This window comes from Kryptolebias marmoratus, linkage group LG17, assembly GCF_001649575.2.
Source record: "Kryptolebias marmoratus isolate JLee-2015 linkage group LG17, ASM164957v2, whole genome shotgun sequence".
Lineage (NCBI taxonomy): Eukaryota > Metazoa > Chordata > Actinopteri > Cyprinodontiformes > Rivulidae > Kryptolebias > Kryptolebias marmoratus.
In genome coordinates, this window is record NC_051446.1 from 14,814,755 (window position 1) to 14,837,352 (window position 22,598).

A 22,598-nucleotide genomic window follows, 5' to 3' on the forward strand; every position below is an offset into this window, starting at 1 on the left:
TGTCACTAGAGGGGTTTTAATATTTGCTAAATCTACTAGATGCGTCACCAAGTTGGCCAACTTCAAGTCTTCTATGAGAAAAAACTTCATACTTTCTGCTCATTATGGCAGGAAGCCCCTTGTGGTGGTAAGTGGATATTGCAACTTAATGTTACACAAGAGGCAACAAAGAACACTATTTATTTATTTTATTTATTTATTCTTTTTTTTTCCAGAAATGGAGACGCCAACAAGAAACATTTGTAAACATTTGTTAGAGGTGACAACATTATCTGTTAGGATTTGGTTTTGTTTGTTCCCCTGTGTTTGATAATTGTGTTCTGGTCTCCTTTAGGTTTGGTTTTATTGTGTTTTCTGTTTTTGATAATTTGATTCCTGTTTGTCCTTGTCTTAGTTCAGTTCTTGTTCCTCGTGTCTGTTTCCTGCTAGATTGACTCCTCCTCAATCAGTCTCTGGTTTTCCTGCCACGCCCATCTCCACCTGCCTACAATTGTAATCACTCATCTGTGTTCACTTCCCATCGTTATCCTGCCTTTAAAACCCGGTCACATTCTCTACCTCTCTGCTGATTCATTGTCATACTTTGCCTCCCTGATGTGCTGTCCTTTCTTTTTTTGTTGTTGAGTATGTATGTAGTTCCAATATCAATGTTTTGTAGCGTTTATTGATGAATGTTGCTTTAATGCTGGCACCGTAATAAAAGTTCCTCTGCTGGATGGTGATATTCTGCCTGTAGTGACCAAAGCTATATAATTCTGCTATTGACACACATTACGAGTACTTGTAGTAGCATTTAACTATTAAAAAAAACTCCATTAGGTGTCCCTACACCCCACTGAAAAAAATCATCTCATGTGCCTGATTCTGTCACTACAGCAATATATGCCACATATTTATGCTGCGTTCACAGTCCAGGAAAGAACAACATTTTTGGGCGCCAGATCGGCCGTCAAAACTGATTGATTGGTGCATTCCTGTTACAAATTGTTCTTTCTTTTTTTAATAAGGTAGAATAAAAGACAGCAGACGGAGAAACGGCCAGGACAAAATATGAATGACAGCCTCTTTCCTGCCGCACGGTGAACTCATTCAACAGCTTTGGAAGATTTTCCTCAATCAGTTGCTCACACCCTTTCACTGCTGACCCAATTCTAACTCGGGGAGGATAAACAACGCTATGAATCTAATTAATAGCATCCGCATTAATGCAAGGTAATTCTGCAGAGCCGCAGCACCTGGGTAAACTATGTGCGGGTGCTAACAACTCTCCCCCCCCCCCCAGGGAGCCAGCATGCTAATTAAGCAGAACATCTGGCGAAAAAGGAAAATGCGCCGCTGCGGTGAACCGACTCGCCTCTCCTTGAGTGAAAGCTCTGGGGGAAGGTGAACTTCGGGTAAATTTTGCGTATCTCCCGTTGCCAAGATTGGCTTCAGTTAAAACTTGTGATTGCCAACATGAAAAAGGAAAAAAAAGAAAAAAAAACTCCTGGCAAAGGCAGCAGAGGTTAACAGTGAGTGCCGCATTCAGCTGCAAGGTCAATCAATGCAAATCGGCGTACCTGGCGTGCTCGCACATGGAGCCTGACTGACATGACTGAGGGGCATCCGGAACACGCAGCTTATGTCACACCGCGAGTTTGTCAGGGCACTGCAGAAACATAAGATTTAGCCAGTTCAGCTCAATGATTTTAAGCTTTTAGAATTGCTTGGAGTACGGCTGAAAATGTGGATTCTTTTACATTTGACTAAACTTGTATTTGTTTTAAGCTGGCAGTGGTGCACTATACTGGCTCCTTCCAGGATAAAAAAAAGACAAAAATGCATCCAAAAGAAATGATTAAAGGAGCTAAGCAAAAAGAAGAAACTTCTTATTGACTTTGTGTTTCAGGTTGGCGATTTCTCCCCACTTTTTCTACCATCTACTTGTCACCTGCGATTTTTAATGGAACCGATTTAAGTCAGACAAGAAGCCGCAGCTCTATACATCCTTTGTGTTTCGTTTGCGCCTTCGCAAAGCTGCACCAGATCTTTTTTTTTTGTTTCTTTCCACGCACCACTCCTCCACGCCCGCCACTTTCCCTCCGCCTAGCCACGCGTGATAATCCGTGCTGTAACTTGGAGCAGCGACCAGCCGCTGCCTGTCCGTCCCATCAAACATGCATAAGAAACAGATGTATCTTTGATGTACGTCTCTATGTACACGAGTGTGTGAATGAGAGTGTGTGTGTGTGTGTGTGTATATTTTATGTGTCTTATTCAGTGCGCTTCCAGGCCCTGCGGCTGCAAGCCAGGCTGGAGAGATGCAGCTGCATGCCCCGGCACAGAAACAAGAGTGCGTGTGTGTGTGTGTGTGTGTGTGTGTGTGTGTGTGTATGAGTGTGTGTGTGAGCCAAACATTCAAAGAAAGACAAATAATCAGTTGGCTCCTACAAATTAACTTTCCTTCTATAATCAAGATGAGCAGTAACACCTCTGTAATTGCTAGGTACAGCTGATGCTTTATAAGAAGTGTATTGCAGTTTTTTGGGTTTTTTTTTTAGATATTTTCCTATATTTTGCTTTTCGAAAAGATTAAACGGCAAATGGTTTGCCATCCGACAAGCTGTGCAGTGCTTTGCCGTCAGCTTTGTTTCTTTTTCTTGCAAAGTTCTGAAGTTTTATGAACTTTGTTGCACGTTTTTTTTTTTTTTTATTATCTGTTATCAGCATTTCTGTCAGATTCTTCACATACCTCACTCTAAAACCACTCTAAAACCCTTGTCCATTATGAAACCGTGTATGTTCCCTTTATTGCCCCATCGTTACTAGAAGTACATTATCTGAGATACAGCATGTAGGATTTGCTTTTCTTCTGATAATTTTTGGGTTTTAGATGAAGACAAAAATGTAAAGCCCTGGAAAAGTGTGAGGAATATTTTCACTTCCTCATCCTCAGAGTGTGTGTTGTGGATTACTCTCAGCTACAACCATGGCAAATTTTTGCTCAGTATCTGTGAAATTGGCAGAGGCATAGCCATTTTTGTGTTGGCTCATGTCAGTCGGCTGTGGCAACCACCTTTAATTAAACTGACTCCAAAAGGTGAATCAGGTGTAGATGTACATCCGGTGTTTATCTTCAGAGGGTTTCATTCTAATCCATCCAGTGGTAAATTAGATATTTTGCTAACAGACAAACGGGGTTGACTCAACTGCTACAGTTTTAAGCAGAGCTTTTGCGCGAGGAAGGAGTAGCACTTGGCGTATGCGTTGCCGTGGACTCTCAGCTGCAACCACACCGAATTTCAGAACAATATCTGTAAAACTGACTGAAATAGGGTCATTTTTCTAAGTTCAGTCGGCTGTAGGGACCATCTTGAATTGGGTAGGCTCCAAAAGTTAATCAGTTGAAGAGGTACATTTAACAAATATCCCATACAGGTTTAACTAAAATCCATTCAATGGTCCATGAGATATGTTGCTAACAAAATATAGTAAATGGCAAATGTGTCAACAAATGCCTTGCACAAACTGTTAGCGCTTCTTGGGGGATTGGTCTCAGCTTCTACCACGCTAAATTTTGGGTCAATGTTGGTTCCTAAATAATGAAGCCATAAGCTTGACGCTCTCCGTCTTTCCCCCATTGATCCACTTGATGACAAAAAAAACAGACTCGATCCTCTTGATAACGTTCAACGGTTCACTTCAAAATTAGAAGTAATACAACTGTTACTTTAACCACTCCTACTGCGCCACTGCCCTCTCTCTCTAACCACACCCTAGTGTCCTTAACTGCAATTACGTATGCAAATCCACAAAGGTCTCGGTATGGTCCAACATAATAAACTAGTATGCCATAGAGATACAACTAGTAATAATGCTTATCCTAAACAAATTATCATCAGAAATATAAACATAATCTACCCTAAAGGTCGGAATGAACCAAACTGAATTTAGGCTTCTACAGTCAATATCGGCAAAACTGCCATTTTTTGTGTGTGTGTTAATCGGTTATAGATGCACATCCATTGATTACTGTCTTTCTGCAAGTTTCCTTAAAACGTGGCCAGTGGTTGTTGAGGTATTGTGGACAGACACGAGCACACACGGGCAACAAAACATCACTGTCCACCTTTGCCTTTAGGGCCTAAACAAATCCGATGAGAAATGGGAAGATGGCTCAATTAAAGGTGTAGATAAATGAAAAAAGGGAATTGCCATTAAGTTTAGCTCGGGCCACCCAGAGGTTAAACCCCGGGGCATGAAAGGCCCACGCCGACTCCGGCCCTCAGCGTTCACCTGCGTGCATAATGCTGGCGCCACACTTTACAAACAGCATGGCACCGGCCCATGATCGTGTCATGCTTCCAGCACCTGGAGTTATGAAAACTTCCCTTGCACAAGACGGTAAACACGCATCATCTGTGAGTCAGCACGGACTTGTCATTGGCTTCATTCATGCCAGCAGCTCCTGATTGGGTCTGTCTGCTTTGAGGTGAAGCACATATAGCTGGGAAATAAACAGTTCACACACACACACACACACACACACACTGGCTTTGGCCTCTGCTGCCCTCTCATGCATGCATGACCCTGTAAAGTGACCCTGACCCAATCTGCCAAGCATCTACACACACACACAGACACACTCTTTCCTTTTCCCCTTAGACAATTGTGTTGCTCATTCTTCACTATGGTGGAAGCCAGTCATTTCCACATGTGTGTTGGTCATAAAACAGCAAAGAGCCGCCTAAAAGCATCCCCTTCCTGACTAGTGGGGTCACAATTTGTCTCATATAAACACAGGACACACCTTTTAGCCCGACAGTTTCCACGTATCCTTCTCGACGCCCCCGCTTCTTTTTTTTTACCCCCCAAAGTGCTCATTTCAGTGGCACGGAGAGAAAAGTAAAGCAAATTTATAACTTTTTTTTTTTCTTCTTAAGAGAAAGCCTCGTGAAGCAAAGTTGGAAGACTGCAGCTGGTGCCTTTTGTGTGTGTGTGTGTGTTTGTGTGTGTGTGTGTGTGTGTGTGTGTCCCACCGCCTCCCCCAACCCACCCAACGTGCCTCGCGCTGAGTTTCCCGAGTATTGTCATGACAACAGCGCGCACGCGCCGACACTGGCCTTTGAAAACAATACTCCCCGACACAAGTTGATTGAAGTGAGCTAAGCTAGTAAATTATTATATATGTATATACATATATATTTTTTAGTTTAAACCCTAAAACAGTTATAATGGCGGTTATGGAGAGAACTTCCCAGAGCAGGAGTGCTCAAAGAGAAGACAAAAAGGTAGCCTCACGAGATGCACTCATTCTCCTACCTTTAGTTGACGAAGATTTTAAGTCGTCTTCATAAGTACTCCGGGTCGTTCGGGGGTTAGCTACCCTGTGTTTCTTTGCTACAAGCTGATAAAAGTAAGAAAGTCGAGCACCGCTGGGAGCCTTGAAGCATGTGTGGAGGCACCGACAGTCCAGCCGCAGGGTCGCTAACTTTCTCCGCCCAAACTCCTTCTCTCTGTTTCTGTCAGGGGGATGCTGCTTCGCTCCGCCTCGTTCGGCTCCGAAGGTAAATAAATCACTGGGATGCGACCCGACAGCTCTCCCCGGTGCCTTTCATGCATCCAAGTTTAAACCATATACATATGTTGTTGGTTTTTTGGGGGATTTTTTCGTCTTTTTATTCGAAGCTCTCTTATTGCGACCCTATTTTTTTGTTTTCTAACCAGACTCAGGCGGGGGTAAGTGCAGTTCACGGGGTCTTGGACTTCACCCAGCCGTCCCCAAAGCGGTCCCAGTCCCAGTCCTTTAAACTCCCCCCAGTTCAAACAGCCTGGGTGACACCGGATTTTAACAGAGGTAATCCAGGCCCACATCCTGCATTTCAGCCTGTTAAGACATTTAAACCGCGCTGATGTGCCAAAAAAAAAAAAAAAAAAAAAAAAAAAAACAGCAGCCAAGTCAGCCCTCTGCAAAAGACCCACAGTCACTTCTTGTTCTGAAAAACAAAGGTAATAAAAGTAGCATGTCCTCCAGCGTTATTTGGAGAATTAATAGTAATATATATGTATTCTTAGTTCATTATAAACTTGGGTTTAAATTGTCAAAATCTTATAAAATTAAAGGTACCAATTGCAAACTATAAAAAGGTTATCCTGACCTTTTATGAAATAGTGCAATTTGAAAGAGTTTACTCCAGTAGTTTGCCAGATATCTTCATATGTAGCTCTGAAATGCGGGTACACACTCAATGTAAACAAAGCACTTTTAGCTGCGTGCTTTACTCAACAAATCTGAGTGTAAACACAGATCAGTGCATCAGAGTTGTTGAACTTCTCCGTCCTAAATGTCTCTGTCATAGAAGTCACAATTGTTGACTTATTTGAAGTCACTTTGCGTGTTTCCGTAGGTAAACTAACGCAGGTGGTAGTTAGCAGCTGCTTGCAAATTTTGCTCACAGCTTTTGAATGTAAGGACACATTAATGATCAATATAAGAAATCAATTGTGTGGATTTTGTTTCTGACTTTATGAATCGTTTTTTGACTGGCATTCATGACATTGCAATGAGTAATTTCAATAACCTCTAACAACGACAGAAACCTTTGGGGATTGATTGTCATTTTTTCTTTATGTCAGGTAATAACCAGTTCTCACAAAGCATTTTGTAGAATATAACTTGCATTAAAATCAAACAGTAAGACCGTACAGACAAATAAACCTGAACCTACCCACCCTTCTTGGAGTCCTTAGCGAGGGTGCTGAAAGTCGCTCCATCGTTCTGCCTGGGAACTTCAATGCTCATGTGGGTAACGACAGAAAACCATTTTTGTGATTTCCAATATGTGGTCCCGCTTATTCCTCGTGTTATCTTTCGTACAAAATGATGAGATACTCGACTTCTGCAATAGGCTAATGAGAATTTGGTTTTAAAACCACAATGCGGGACACAACCCTCGGTGTATACTGACTAAATAACATCAACGCTTTGGAGTCTGTTATTTGTTACAGCTTGTAAAGGCCATGAACATTTTCCCTGGTGAACAAGCTAATCAATCCAATTATTTGCCAAGTTGAGATAATCAACCCAGCTAATGAGTCACAAGTTGTTGTTTTTTAAATCATCAACTAAATAAATGTGGCCCAGTACCAGTTAGATTTTCTTGAACAAAACAAAAAACAGCTAAAATGAAAATGGATTTTATATCATACTCGGTCAATGAAAAGTAAGCTAGAAGTTGACCACAACATGTGATCATTATTTAAAAGCCATACTTTCATGAAACTATTGTAAAACTCCTTTAAAAACCCACCAATATAAATGATACTTTTCCTTAAATGTACAGTAAGTATAATTATTGATAAAAATGACTCACTGGAGATAAAATTGTCTTCTTTAAGCATAAAACTCTTGGTTTTATACAATTTTTACTCACATATTAGTTAAAAACCGCCATGATTTACTGCTTTACCTGTTCACTTTTTTTTTGTTATCACAGTTCAGACTGTCAGAATGTTTCAAAATAACCTCAGAGCACAAACTGAACCCCAGCACAATGTCTGAATTGTCCTTTCAACAGCCAAAAGCACCTAAATGACAGGAGTATAGATAGAAAGAGCAGTGAATTTGTATATTTGGAAAGCTGAAAACATATAGATTGTAATGTTTTACACAGGAAAAAAGGAAGAATGATTTGAAGCAGCATCAAAATCTTTTTTTTGTTCTTATTTAAAATAAATTGCATAATGTACATGTGATTTTTTTTTTTAGAGTTTGTGAAAACAAAGTAGTTTATGATATAGCAATTGAAAAACCTGGGAGATAAATAAAAGACATGAAATGGGTAATCTAATTCAACTGAAAAGAAAATTATTGAGAAATTCAGGGAAAATCGTGTACTAATAAGTAGATTAATTACAATATCATAAATACAATACCACACGAACCAAACACTTTTTATACCACAAGATGGCGGTAAAGATCAACTATTTAACATTAGCCCGTTCAGAATAATGGCAGACCTGTGGTTTAAAATGTAATTATAACGACTACATTTGTACAAGATAAACTGAGAAAACTAAATAAAACATAGAAATACTAAATTCGACACAACTTTATTTCACACAGTTGCCAAATATTTGCATACCGTGTATGTTTGTCAAAGGTGACGACAGCCGTACCCGGATATCCTTGTTTGAAATGCCCCTGTGCATTGTGGGAAATCGAGTTTTCCGTATCGCTATTCTCCAATCCGTTTTACGTACGATAACGTGCCGTCGCGCGCACAAGTCCTAAAGAGGCGCATTTTGCGTACGTTTAGTTTCTCTTTGCTTCGTAGATATCTCCCCCCTTCCTTCCTGGGCTGTTTGAGGTAAACCTTTGCGGTCGCATCAGTATCGGTAATACCTGACGGAGCGGAAACCGACGGGACATTTTATGCGTTTGACACAAACGTAGGAAGTATGGGCCGGCAGCGTACAGCGCGAAGCTAACGCCTGTAAAGGTAAAAAAAAAAAAAAAGAAGAGAGAAACGGAGACCAAATTACTCAACCCCGGGAGAAACTTATCGTTTTTCATGGCTGTGAAAAGTTAACACCGAAACGACCGAAGAGCAGGGATATTTGTTCACCTCCCGACTTGAAGGTAAGAACAGCCGGTTTGGGAGAGGACTTCGCGGAGTAAACGCCTGTCTAAATATCGGTCAAATGACTGAAAAAGAGAGTCTTTGTTTACAAGCTTCCCCGGCGTCCTCGTCTCAATGGGATTGTTCACACTTCTCATCATCCAGCCACAGCATAGCCATTGTTTTGGTTTGTGGCAACAGTTTGTTCAGAAACCTGACGTGTCGAGTATTCAACAGTGGTTTTATATAATGGCTCTTTAGTTCCTCACACTCCCGCCTCTGGCACTACAGTAACAGATCTCCTTCCTTTTTGTTTGTGACTTTACAGGTTATCCAGACACTGTTTTGGCTGTACAGTCACTGTTGAGTTGCACCGTGTCATTTTCTTTGACAGTGACCACATAGAGGACAGTGCTCGACTTTAATGCATGTCCACTAGGAAGGCAGAAAAAGACCTGGGGTCTGTCACGACATTTGGGACGGTGCAGAAATGACAACCTGTAATGTAGCATGAAATCAGCTCACATCCTCAGTTCCCCTTCCTTTCTCCCACCGTGTCCCAGGAGGACTGAAATGAAACCCAATCTTCCCCTCTGGCACCTGCTGCGTCAGCTGCTGCAGCTCTGGGACTCGCAGAGGGGACAGGTGGTTCTTGGACAGGTGCACCCCTGAACAAAGGGTTACAGTCCTCTGACTTAGTTTATTTTTGTTGTTGTTGTTGTTGTTCTCCTTCCATTCCAATCTGTGCAAGCTGACTCAGCATTTATACTCACTGCACAGGTGCTTTGGCAAAAATGTTGAGAAGGAATGCATATCTGCACACCTAGGGTTTCGATTCAAGATGGCCACCACAGCCTCGTCTTTGCGAGATGTGTTCAGCTTAGAGCGTGTGTCGAGGATGACTCTCAGCTACTCCCACACCAAACTTCAGCTCAATATCTGTCAAATTGACTGACTTAAAGCTATTTTTGTGTCTGCAAATGTTGATAAGCCATGGCAGCCATCTTGAATTGTGGTGACTCAATAAATATAATCAGTTGTCGATGTCTGTTCAATGATCCCTCTCTGAGAGTTTCATTCAAGTCTGACCACTGGTTCATGAGGTATTTTGCTAACAGTAGAGACAAACTAATAGACACAGGTAAAAATATGACTGTGCCGCCTTCACTTGATCGAGATCTGATCTGATTAGCAGCCTTGCACAACAATGCAGCTTTCTGGATCTGTAAGTGGAAGTCATTTACCAGGCAAACCAGTTTCAGGCTTTTCTTCTGCTTTTCTGTAGCGCTGCCCAGGTTTCTGTACAGATAGCATTCGTGTGAGTTAAGCAGATGTCCTTGTAAGTGAGTAAGCATGAGTTCCTGATGTTTAAGGGCTGACTCACTGCCTTCATGGTTGTAAAAAAAAAAAAAGAAAGAAAAAAGAAATGCATAGAAAATATATGGCGAGAGAGCCCTCTCATGATGTGGATATAAAGCTGTGCATTATGGGCTCATTTTACTGCTGCCTCCATGCAAGAGGAAGAGATCAAAAATGAGGCCAGGAAAGTTATTTGAAGAGAGGAGAGGGGAAAAGTTTGATGGCTTATCTGAGTAATGTGCAGTGACAGTTGAGCAATGATGAGTGTCTTGTGTGTTTAACCCTTCACTGTCTTCTCTGAGCAGTGACCAGTGGCGTTAGCTTCTTTATGTAACACAAACAACTCAGCCCAGACACGCGCAGAATTTGTTTTTGTTTTTGTTTTTTTCTCCCAGTGAACAACGTGACATCCATCACTAATTCATTACTTTATGATCCCATTCACAGTAATGAGTGAGACCTCAGCTCGGCCTCTGTTCAGCTTTATTTAAATCTCTTGAACGCAGCCTCCCCTTTCCCTCCCCTGCCAACGCCAGTGCGCATGCGCGCTGCTGACACTCCGGTAATCCGCTGGAGGAGATTGCATGCTCGTCCACTGCGCTCAGGCTAGCAGCGAGGGAGACTTAAAAAGATAAGAAGGGAGAAAAAAAGGAAAGAAAACATGGGGGGGACACGTATAGCAGGAGACCGGGTGGCTTGAGACCGTATGATGGGACCAGAACGGAGCGAGAAGTTCGGGCATTATGGGATGGAGCGGTGTTGAACTGTGAGGCGAGGCGACAGAGGCAGCAGCCGGGACCGGAGCGAAGGATGTATCCTGATTTACAAAAAAATAAAAAAGACACCAGAGCGCTTTGAAATATGACATGAACACAGGCAGAAATGGAGCCGGCGGATGGGGAAATTTGCGAATGAGCGCTTCTTCTTGAACGGAACCTTCTTCTGTTTTTTTTTTTTTTTTTTTTTTTTTTTTTTTTTTTTTTTTTTTAAACCTCTGAATTTCACCTCCTGTGCAACACACACTCCCTGGCCTTTGGACCGCTGTGTGGACACGAGCTCAACATCACATTATTTAAACAAATAGTGGTCTCACTGCTGCTAATGGGCTCAATTAAAAACAAAGCGCCAGGGTTATTTGGGAATATTTTATTTGAGATGGTAATCTAACCCTGGGGAGAGGCTGATTTCATAATCACCTCATATTTAACCCAGATCAAAAGCACTGCTTTTGTACCACTGTTTCGTTTTAGTTTTTTTTTTCTCTTAACCAGCTCCTGATGGACATGTGTGTCTTGAAGTTTCTCCTCCCTGACAGTTTGGCTGCAGTGACACATGCTTCCTTCAGCTGCTTCGCCTGCAGGGACTTGCCATGACATGCAGACAAGTCCGCATAAATCCAAGTTGATAAACTGGACCGGTGGGCTTTTGGCGGTGGGATCAGACGAAATTAAGCCGTGGCTCTCAGACAGCAAGGATCATCTCCCTTGTTCTTGTGCTGGCAGCGCACAGCAGCATGACACACAGCAGTCCTGCTCGGAGGATTTGACTTTTTCAGAGCCCCTCTAAAGCTGAGTTTTGAACGTCATTATCCTGTTGCAGCTGTAGAGAAATTCATGTGAGTGTTTGGGGTCTTTTTTTTGTTGTTGTTGTGTGTGTGGACTTCTCTATGCCAGAAATGATCGTATCTTAAATAAGCCCCCACCTAATTGAGCATGAAGTTGTCTCCTGTGGGAAATTGCAGCTGAGGTGTTTTACAGTAAACCTCCACAACAGCTGTTAGTCAGACTGGATGTCTGAAAGAGGAGACTTGGAGATTTGCGTGCTTGTAGTTTTGCCAAAACCCCTCCCTTGCAATGCAGTGTGTTACATTTCTTCAGTGCCCGTGTTGTAAATAACTCTGTGTGTGTGTGTGACGAGATCTGTAACGATGTTAATTTCGGACCCGTAACGTCAAGGAATGGATTGGAGCCGTGCAGTTCGTTAGGATCCAGCAAACACAACTATGAACCCAAACTTCGGCGCTCTTGCTGATATTCTGAGCATGTGCGAAAGCAAAAAGAGACCAACGTGGGCAGACGTGACAGAAAGAACACGCATGGAATTACTAGTGGCTTTGCTGCCGAATGCTACGAGCGTGAAGTATACGAGGAGAAAGAGAATTACAAGAGTTTCGTCTTTACTGCTCTGAAATCAGCTGCTGCATTAGGATCGGTGCTCTGTGCTCCAGCCTAGCACTATGGGATACCCGGTTTGATCTGGAGGCACAGCTTTTTTTTTTTTTATTATCCTCGATTCCTTGGAAGTCTTTACTTTTTGTCGCCCATCGCAACTCTGGATCCCTGGTCAGTCGGCTTGTGTTGCAGGGAAACCGAATCAGATCCGTTCACCTCTCAGAGAGCGCTCAGAGACTACTTTATCTCCAAGGCAATGGGGAGCTCAGCCTCGTCTCTCGCCGCGGAGACCGAGTCGGACCATGGCTTCAGCAGCACCCCCTACTCGTCGTCACCGCCCACCGTGGGCTGGCTCAGGAACAGCCACAGCAGCCCGGTGTGGGGTACCACCTTCATCACACGGCAGCAGCAGCAGCAGCCGCTGCCTCACCGAGAGCGCAGGTAAGAGACCGAGCAGTCACCCCTCACCCAGCGCTGGCCTTGTGGGATCACGCGTTCCGTGTCGGTATAAAGTTCCAAATGCAAACACACACTGCAGAATTTGCCCTTCAGCTTCATTATTTCGATTTCCATGCAAAGGGATCTGCTGATCCGGGGCTGTTCCTTTCAGAAACACGCTCTCTGATAATCTTTTAGAGCGGCTTTCTGGCTGAGGGATTCGGTAACTTTCCTGCCATGGATCACATCCACTGCTTCACCAGAGCTTATCTAATCAAAGCCTGCATTTTGATGTTTGGCCATGATGCACCCAAAATCTGCCTAAGCCGGATTTACAAACCAAAAAAACCCAACAACAAATAAATAAAAAAATGTCACCTCCTCCCAGCTCAGCTGTACAGTTTGAGCTCTGAGTGAATTGCTTGAATGAATAGACTGACCTAACCTTTGTAACCCTAATAATAAAGTCAGAAGTAATCACAAAATGGGTTTTTTTTGGGATCATGTTTTGTAAGCTTTGTGACCTGTTTTGATTTTTTTTTTTTTTTTTTTAAATGTTCAAAAATTTTGATTACAGGAGCAGATTAATTATTGCCCACCACTAAAAGGCGAAAGTGGATGAAAATGTTTTTGCCCGTCTGTGTGTGTCGACATTTTAATGAAACTAGCAGAAAGTAATCATTGGATGAACACTTCACAGCCGATTCAGTTTTGGAGTCGGCTCTGTTCAAGATGGCTGCCACAGCCAACTGACCTTTAAATAGGCAGCCATTTTTTGCAGCTGAAGTCAGTTTTTACAGATATTGAGCTCTAATTTGCTGTGGTAGTAGCTGAGACTGATCCCCGACACACATTCTGAACACAAGTTGTTCAAGATCTTGGTTTAAAACTTCAGCAGTAACTTGGGGTCACCTCTGTCTGTCTGTTAGCAAGATGTCTCATGAACCTTTAGGAAACAATTGTTGAACATACCTCCACAACTGATTAGCTTTCGGAATCAGCCTAATTCAAGATGGCCGCCACAGCCAGTTGACCTTAGAAAACACAAAAACGGCTATGATTCAGCCAGTTTCTCAGATGTTGCACTAAAATTGAGTGTGGTTGTTGCTGAGAGTTATTCACCACATACTCTAATCGCCGCCCTTTGCTTAAAACTGTAGCGTTAACAGTTGGAGTCAACCTTGTCCATCTGTTAGCAAAATATCCCCTGAATCACTGGACAGATTTCAAAGAAACCTTCAGGTAGTAATCGTTGGGTGTACATCTACAGCTGATTAACTTTTGAAGTCAGTCCAATTCAAGCCGGGTGCCACAGCTAATCAGCATTAGCCAACACAAAAAGGACGATAACTCGGTCATTTTTGCAGATACTGAGCTAATGTTTGATGATCCCTGCAGAGGATATAATCCTCCAAGGAATGCTAGGCATTTAATTGCCACTGTAGTTACAAGCTCTTTAATGTTATTGTTTAACTTTCTGAAAGTTTTTTTTTTTTTTTCCTTCCGAAGAACACACTCAGCAGTTCTGTCACTGTTATTTGTCAGAACAGATTATTTGGGGGAGACTCGTAGCGTTCATATTGACCGAGCTTCTGAGTCAGTGTGAAATTTCACTGCCTTTTATAAGTTTGAGCGTGTCAACAAGAAATCTAATGCAGAGATAATCCATCGTTCTGAATCACAGTCGACCGACTTCCCTCCAACATACCATCGTCCCGACCACCCTCTTAGAGATTTGTTTAGAAGCGTTTCCTGCCTGCACGTCAATTGTTTTTCTTTTTGTGGCAGTGGGGGGGGTCATGTCTCCCAGAACGAGAACAGGCAGTTGATATCGACCGCCTGAAGTGTATTGAAGTTGTTGCTGAGTCACTCAGGGCATCATGGTCTGGTTGTTAGTTATTGATTTTCAGAGAGCCCGATCACATTTCCCCACAATGGATGTCATTATTTATTCAGCCTCGGCCTCCCGTCGGGCTTTCATCTTTCTTGATTCCTGCCAACTTGCTGTCGTTGCCCTCCTTGCCGTTGCTCTTCATTTAATAGTTCGGGCTGTCTTGGCTTCTGCTGCCTATTCAAGAGTCTTCTTTCTTTTTTTTTTTTTTGTGAACCTATCGACAGGCCTTGTTTTATTTAGCTCCGTGTTTAAAGGTGAAATGAAAAGTGTTTCGAAGCTAACATAAATCAAACGAAAGTCGTAAAAAGGTGCTTGTTTTCAGAGGCTCACATTTTTAAAAAAAAATGACACTAATTTAAAATAATAATAATAAAAGATTGAGTTTCTGTGATCACTCAGAAGCGTGACATATGGAGTGTCAAACACGGGAATGAGAACAAGGCAGTAAAGAGCAAATGCGGATAGTGTGGGGGTGAAATGGTTGAGTGCGTTGCAATTAATTGTGTAAACAGACCCAAAACTCCCAACAGCTGTGTCCTTCTTCAGCTTCCCAAAGGACAAGAAGGTTTTCTGGATGTAGTTACTTTAGCTCCTTGTGAAAATTACAACCCAAAGTCTGGTGGCTGACTGTGGAGTTAACGTTTTGAGGAGGACCACCTGAAACGCAAACCTTCGATAGAACCGACCTCCACCCGCTGCCTTTACATGTCCGCATGGGGAAACTCCTCGCAGGCTGTGTGACATCATTGTAAAGCTTGGGGGGTTCCCCTTGTGAAATGTGGGGCTCGAGTTCCCAACAGCATCACTCCAGACCAAAAAAAAAAAAAAACGTGTTTTCATGCTGGTTGTCTTGTTAAGAAAACTTGCATCTTCTTCTGCTTCCATTTTCCCTGATAAACTCAGCAACAGGAACCTCGTCAGTGTCCTACAGCGGCCTGCCACAGCTTCTGCGACACCAACCAAGGAGCTAACACCGCCCTCGCAGTCACCCCGCTTAGGGATTTTGACACAACAACTCTAAAAACAAGTCATTAAAGCTTTAAATCAGAGAAATGGACCACTAGAGTGTTTTATGATAGCGTTTAACTAAAAAAAAAAAACCCTCATTGTTTTTATATTTTATGTCATTTCACCTTTAAACACAGCTCAGTTTGTGAATGTGTGTAACTCCGAGCATATGGCTCCATCACCAGGCTACATCCTGAGTCATCTTGGTACATAAACACATTTATATTTATTACACTCCATTCTGGCTGTGGCTTTAAAGCACGGAGAGGCAGCCGCTTGGACATAACACACTGCATCAGATGTTTTAGGAAGACTATGCTGTAGCACTTGAATCATGTTTCCTCATCCTCCCCCCCCCCACTTATCCTTTCTTACACACACAATAACCACCCATCTCATGCACATGTACACATACGGCTGTGTGAGGCTAAAAACGTTAGGCAAGCTTTGCTGAGCTGTGACAGGGCATGAAATATGGAAACAAACGAACACCATCAGCCCAGCATATTTTCAGCTGTTCTCATCTAGTTTTTCTCTCCTATAAATTGTTCCATAAAACATTTTTTTTCCCCGTTGTCTTTGTTTAACTTTGAGACTTTGAGGACTGTATAGACACTCGTGTCTTTGTGATCTTTTTTTTATTCTTTACTCGGGGACATGTTTGTGCATCCTGGCCTGAGTTTGAGCTGTGAAAGTTTACTCGTGTTCATGTTGTAGACGCCGAGCTGCTGTTGTGTGAGCTGCAGCGTGCCCTAACTTTGGCGTTCTGGTCTCGGCTCTGTTTTAATTAAAAGCACCACAGTGCAGTTCAACATGCTGTTGAGTGAACAATGCTACAGGACTTTGGTTTATTTCACCAACACACTGCTAGTGTTTTTGAAGTGAAGTACTCGAGTGCCTTGGGGTTCTTGAGGCCTTAAAGTCTGATTTTTGCTTGCTCTCCAGAGTCAATCCTTCTGTCTTTACTGTCCCAGCGTGATGGATGGTGGCATTTATCGCAGCTCCATTCCACTGGCTCTCCTCCTTTTTAATTGGATTAAAAAGGGTCCGCCCGGGCTCAACAAGCACGGTCACTGGTCGTGTTTATGTTTGAATTATTTCAACTTGTCCTCCCTCGCAGTTGCCTGTCTGATGAAGACTGGGGGCCACGTCAGGACATCATAAATAGATTTGGCATGCGGGCATTGTCTCACAGCGTGGCTTTCTTTGGAAAACAGAGCCGTCGTGCAGCGCAAAAAATAGCCTGTTGGTGCCGCAACTGACATGATTCCAGATTTCCCCATTCTTGTTGCCATAGAAATCTGTAGCATATGCTCAGTAACCTAATTCTATCAGGCCCCAGATAAGACCGCACATGTTAACCTGGCCTTGGAAGGAAAATTGTGCACACAAGTAGCACCTCTGGTGAAATTCATAAGATTCCAAAAATGTTTGGAATTTGCCTTTTTTTTTTTTGGACAAATCTGCTTTGTAGGGTTATGTTTGTGTCGTAACAGGAAGTGAAACTTTCTTTTCAGCTGTTTTTTTTGTTTAAAGGCATCCTTCTGGCTGATAGCAGCACTGTGTCAGCAGTTCTCCGCCCCTCCAGCTTCGAGTGCCGACTGGAACTTTAGGTCATTACGGCAGAGGCAAAGCTGTGCCTGTGTCATCTCTTCCCCTTCTTCTTCTTCTTCTTCCCTGATTCTGGGACTTCTGTCGTGCACTTGCTTTGCTTTTTTACTACCGATGTCAGCTGAAACCCAGTCAGACGGTTTCCTCTCTTTAAAGATTCAAATGTCGAAAGCTGTCTCCACTGCCGACAGATTCGGCATTCAAAAATGAGCACCGGTTGTGAAATATTCACGAAGGCCACAGGCAGAGGTCAAAAGCTGCTATGTTTTGCCCCGTCTCCCTTTTTTCTTACCAGCATTTGGCTCTTTTGTATCTCCTAAATCGCTGATAGTCATGGTTCTTGGGTGTAAGACCTTGATTAAAATTTGCTTAATCATCCTATAAAGGCTTAACCTAAACACAAAAAGGCTGCAATAAATTATCTTTAACTTTATGCAATTACAAGTCAAACTATGTAGTGCGCAGTATACGCACTAAATATTTATATATGTCTCTTTTATGGTTAATAATCTGGGCATTTCTACAACATCACGTCTTTTTTATAATGCTTCATTTTTGTACCAGAATAATATTTGTTCAGATTTCTAAACTTGCCTTAGTGTATAGCATTAACTATGGGTATCAGACTAATGTCTTTGCCTCAGGGTCCTTTTTCAAAAGACCTCTTGTATGGTTGATCTCCCTTTTTTTTTTTTTTTTTCCCCAACTCCACGAAATTCTTTCTCATCATTTTATAAAAAGCTTCTCCAGTTATCTTCGTGCTGTCCCTTGTGACTGAGGCGTCGCTGTCATCGATCCCTTGTATCACGTCACCAAGTTTCACGGTGTCAGTGTAGAGACTCTTTATCTCTGCTTAAGTCTTGGCTTGAGACACTCCCTTCAGATAAGTAGCAGTTAGTGGCGCGGCTCCACTGCTTTCGTTTGAACAATTCGGGACCTGCCAGGGCTGATTAATGACTCATATCAGGCCACAACTTATTATCTGGAGGATGGAAAGAGGCTTTTAAAGTTCAAACTCAATTCCCTGACCCTCGACTTAACAGCTTTTCCCAAAGAGAGGGAATAAATGTTTGGTGGGAGTAAATTATTAAATGAAAAGGTTATCCTCGATGAAGTGGAATAAGTTTTTTGCCAGTAAGACTTTTGCAGACGGTCTGCTTTCATTGCTAAAGAGCTAAAATTGATTCTCAGTGTTTTTGTTTTCTACAGTGTGATTAAGATGTAAAAGCGTTTATCTCAGACCTGTCACTGTGTTCAGATGCAGCAGTATGTTTGAGCATTTAAGCTTGCGTGATTTCATATAAGAAAATATTGGCTCGCTCTTTTGTTTTTGTCTTTTTTAATCGACCCTTCAGCTGGTAACCTTCGGCCTCACACTTATATTTGCATGAAAGAAATGTAAAACAGAAAGCATGACGACTTCTGTAGTTCACACAGGTGTTATTCACCACCCACAGCATTCTTTTCACTGTTACAAAAATACAGCTATCTGGAGGCTTACATGATAAGTGAGTTGAATTTATTAAACTAGACTCATTCAGTCTGATTCTCATGGATGCTTAGCAATCTCTCTTTACCAGTGTTGCAAAACTGGTTACGTTTTAGCACATTTTATTAATCCAAGCGTGTCACAAAACCCTCACAGGCCGTTATAGTCCAAAGTTTACAACCACACATCATGGAAATCAATACAAAAACATTGTTGGGTTTTAAAGATTTTTTTAAGCTGTTTTATTTGGGGAACAGAATAATCTTTGTTAGTAAAAGAATATTTTAGCACCACAGTTTTAAATTGCTGTGTAGTTTCTGAAATCAACACCTGATGTACTTTATTGTACCTTAGTGGCTTTTGGCTGAGTTCTAGTCAAATATTGAAGTACTCTTTTCTGGAGTTCTGCTAAGTTTGTTAGACTTTGATTTCTGTCAGTTACCTGAATTTTAAACACATAGTCTGTATATTTTAAAATACCGTTTTAAAACCAGTTTGCTCTGTTTGTTTTTGGCTCACTGTCTTGCGGTAACATGTGTCAGAGTTTCAACTGTTTTGCTTTTAGTTTCAGGTTGTGAATGTAATTATTTCTGAGGTAGTGCTCCCTTTTTACTCTATCTGGTTTGTTAGATCTGCCAGTTCCACTGGCAGGGAAATAGCCCCAGATTATGAAGTTAATACCTTCATGATTACCAATAAGTATGTAGGTGATTAAATTGCTGACCTTTACTCCCACAAACATTCTTCTAGCCAAACATCTGAGGGGAAAAAAAAGGTCCATTTAATTTACTCTTGTGTTTTTATTTTTGTCTGTTCAGTTGAAGGCTTAGGTGAGTTTTCTTCAATCCTAGTCCTCGAGGGCCACTATCCTGCACGTTTTAGTTTTTTCCCTACTCCAACACACCTGATTCAGGGATTGAATTATCTCATAGCATGTTCTGCCGAAACCTGTTAATCGCCTTTCCATTCAAATTAGGTGTGTTGAAGCAGAGAAACATCTAAAACATGCAGGACTGCAACCTTAAGGACTAAGATTAAATACTATTTGCGTAGCTGGAGCATGAAAGTGTTAGTTTTAAGTCATACATGTATTTGATGCAACACATTAGTTCATATAAAACTTGATTCTTAATGGCTTTCATCTGCTTGTGACACAACAGTAGGTAAAAATGGTCAATTTGGTTGACCAGCCTCATATTTGGTGCATCTTTATTTAAGTCTTTTCTCAGAGTGCAAACACTTTTTACAGTGAAACAAATAAGCTACTAGATGTGCACAATCAAGAAATTAAGACTGTTCAGTTCTGAAATACATTATATTGCCAAATTGCCAAGTATTCACTTACCCATCCAAACCATTGAATTCAGGTGTATAAAATCAAGCACCTAGGCACGCAGACTGTTTCTACAAACAAAGGTAGAGTCTGGGTTTGGTGGTTGCCCGGAGAACGGTACTTGTCTGACTGTATTGTGCCAAGTGTGAAGTTCGGTGGAGGGAGGATTATGGTGTGGGGTTCTTTTTCAGGAGTTGGGCTCAGCCGCTTAATTCCAATGAAAGGAACTCTTAATGCTTCAGTCTTGACCCTAACCCAATAGAACGCCTTTAGGATGAATTGGAGCAAAGACTGAGAGCCAGGCCTTCTGTCCAACATCAGTGTCTGACCTCACAGATGAGCTTCTGGAAGATTGGTCAAAAATTCCCATAAACACTCCTAAACCTTGTGGAAAGCCTTCCTAGAAGAGCTGAAGCTGTTAGAGCTGGAAAGGGTGGGACAACATTTTATTAAACCATATAGATTAACAATGTCACTCAGGTTCACATGTGTGAAGGGAGAAGGGCGAATACCTCTGGCAATATAGTGTAGTTGTATACACATAAGTGTGTGCATATTTCTGAGTTAGTAATTTCATGTCCGTCTTCAGAAACCCCCCCAAATAAACCAAAGCTTTCGTTTTTTCTTCCATTAAATATGGATGTTGTTTTGAAGAACAGTTCAAAGAGATTACTGAAAGCCTGATATTACCTAGAGATTTAGGTCCAAACCATATGTTAGCTTGTGACTGAATGTACAAACATTCATCTGCTAAAACATCAAGCATTAGAACATATTTTACTTAAACAGGCTAACTGATCACGTCTCAGCATCCTCAAAAACTCTCCCTTAAATCCCCCCAAAATATTAAATGACAAAGGCCTTGGAGGATGTTGAGTTTTTCATGGGTTTGATATAACAAATTTATGATCAGTTATTCGAAAAATATTTTTATGATAAATATGTGATAAATAACATAACATTATGACCACTGATAAATGAAGTAGAAACAGCCTGGGTGCCAGTGCTGCTGAAAGACTCTTCAATGGGCATCAAAGCCCGACTACAAACCAAAGGAAGATGGGTTGGTCTGATATTTAACATTGTTTTATAGCACTTGTCAGGTTTGTATGTGACACTTACATGGGGAAAACAATTAGCAGGGGCACTGTGATGTTTGTGCAGTGTTCTGCTTGGAAACATTTGTACCTAGGACTCTTTTGGATTTTACTTTGACTCGTGCACACCATCACAAAAATAGCATTTTCTGATTCACGTTGACTCCTGTAGCAGGTTAATGCTCCTTGCCACAATGCAGTAGTTTCAGAAACGTTCAAGTAACAGTTTTCAGGTGTTGACTTGCCTTCCAAATTCTCCAGTCCAATTGAGCCTCTGTGGGATTTGCTAGACAAACAGTTCTGATCCACGAAGGGCCCCACCTTGCAACTTTAGGTTCTTAAAAGGATCTGCTATTGACTGCTTGGTGCCAGATACCACAGGAGACCATCAGAGGTCCATTTGAGTTCGTTCCTCAGCGGGTCCGAGCTATTTTGGCCCCAGAAGAAGGACCTACTAAATATTAGGTCTTAACTTTCAAGTTATTTTTTTAAGTAACAACAGAAAAGTCGCAATTACACTTATTATGTTCACCTTTTTCCTTTGTGGTTTAGCTGTTTGTAATTTCTCATGCTATGCTCTGAGTGTTGCTTTTAGAGCGAGTGTTCCAAGTATTATCTGTACAAACACCAAGTCACAGTTGGTGTCTGTTTTATCTGGCAAGTTATTTTTTTCATACCAAAGAGCTGACTCGGTGTCTTTTTCACAGAGACAAGTAGCATCTGTGTACTCGTGTTAAGAAAGTCTCAAATGAATTTGATTTGTTATCAGTTTGCAGTCTAATGGGTCACAAACTGCGTGTTTCAGCCTAAGGATTCTGGCTTGTTTCTACCATTGTACAACAAACAAAATCTGTCTTCTTTAAAGTCAGGATACATTCTTAATCAGCGAAACACTTTGAATTATCAAAAAATAATTAAGTGTGACAGTTATGTCACGTTTTGTTTGTTTTAGCTTAATTATGTCTGTACAGTACCTACCATCTAATGAGCTATCATTTGACAATAAGATTACAGTATTTTCTAAGTCGTATAGCCAATTTAGTTGTGAGAATTCCCCTCTTCCCCTTCTGGGAAAGGTAAGACACTTTCTTTCCTCAGGCTCCGGGCTCAGAGCCAACCTTGGAACGACAGTGCTAATGACTGTCACACAAAGGCCAAATGTCTCACAGTGAAGCATGAAGAAACTGGCTACATTCGGCTCACTTGATCTCCAGACAGAGTTTGATATGTGGATTAAATCCAAGCAGCCAACCATACGTGACTAATATCAGTTTTTGTAGCATTTCTTAAAGCTTTACTGACATATTCTGTTTCCAGGCTTGTGTTCACTTTGTATTCTTCTCATCTGTGTCATTTTCTCATATATATTTTTATCCAAGACTGTCCAATCTATTTCTTTTTTTTATTTTATTTTATAAATTTACTCACTTTAATGAGAGTTTAACATAAACATTTTTGGAATGATCTGCTGAAATTCAAGTTGTCTCGCACTCTAAAGCTTTTGAGTGATTTGCCAGGTGTCAATGATGCTCCTACTTAAGTGAATTTAGACTAGGAGCAGAAACTGAATGGGCGGCCGCTCGCATTGAGGACTTGAG

At 41.7% G+C, this 22,598-nt stretch overlaps 2 protein-coding genes across 4 annotated transcripts in view; one reads left to right on the forward strand and one right to left on the reverse strand.

The window, feature by feature from the left end:
• The window catches only part of LOC108237119 (ankyrin repeat and fibronectin type-III domain-containing protein 1), a 144,063-nt gene extending 138,540 nt beyond the window's left edge, over positions 1–5,523 (reverse strand). The window contains exon 1 of the mRNA XM_037980773.1: positions 5,302–5,523. The gene's annotated coding sequence lies outside the window, so the exon portion shown is untranslated. The remainder of the gene's footprint in view (positions 1–5,301) is intronic.
• Positions 5,524–8,321: 2,798 nt separating this feature from the next.
• capn15 (calpain 15) overlaps positions 8,322–22,598 on the forward strand; it is a 38,697-nt gene continuing 24,420 nt past the window's right edge. The window contains exon 1 of one of the 3 annotated variants that reach the window (XM_037980648.1): positions 8,322–8,480. Coding sequence is in view for 1 of the 3 variants with exons in the window: in XM_017418325.3 (XP_017273814.1) it covers positions 12,387–12,571 (185 nt within the window). In the remaining 2 variants the exon portion in view is untranslated. Of the gene's footprint in view, positions 8,621–12,386; positions 12,572–22,598 lie in introns of those variants that run through there. The other 2 variants (XM_017418326.3, XM_017418325.3) reach the window with 2 other exon arrangements.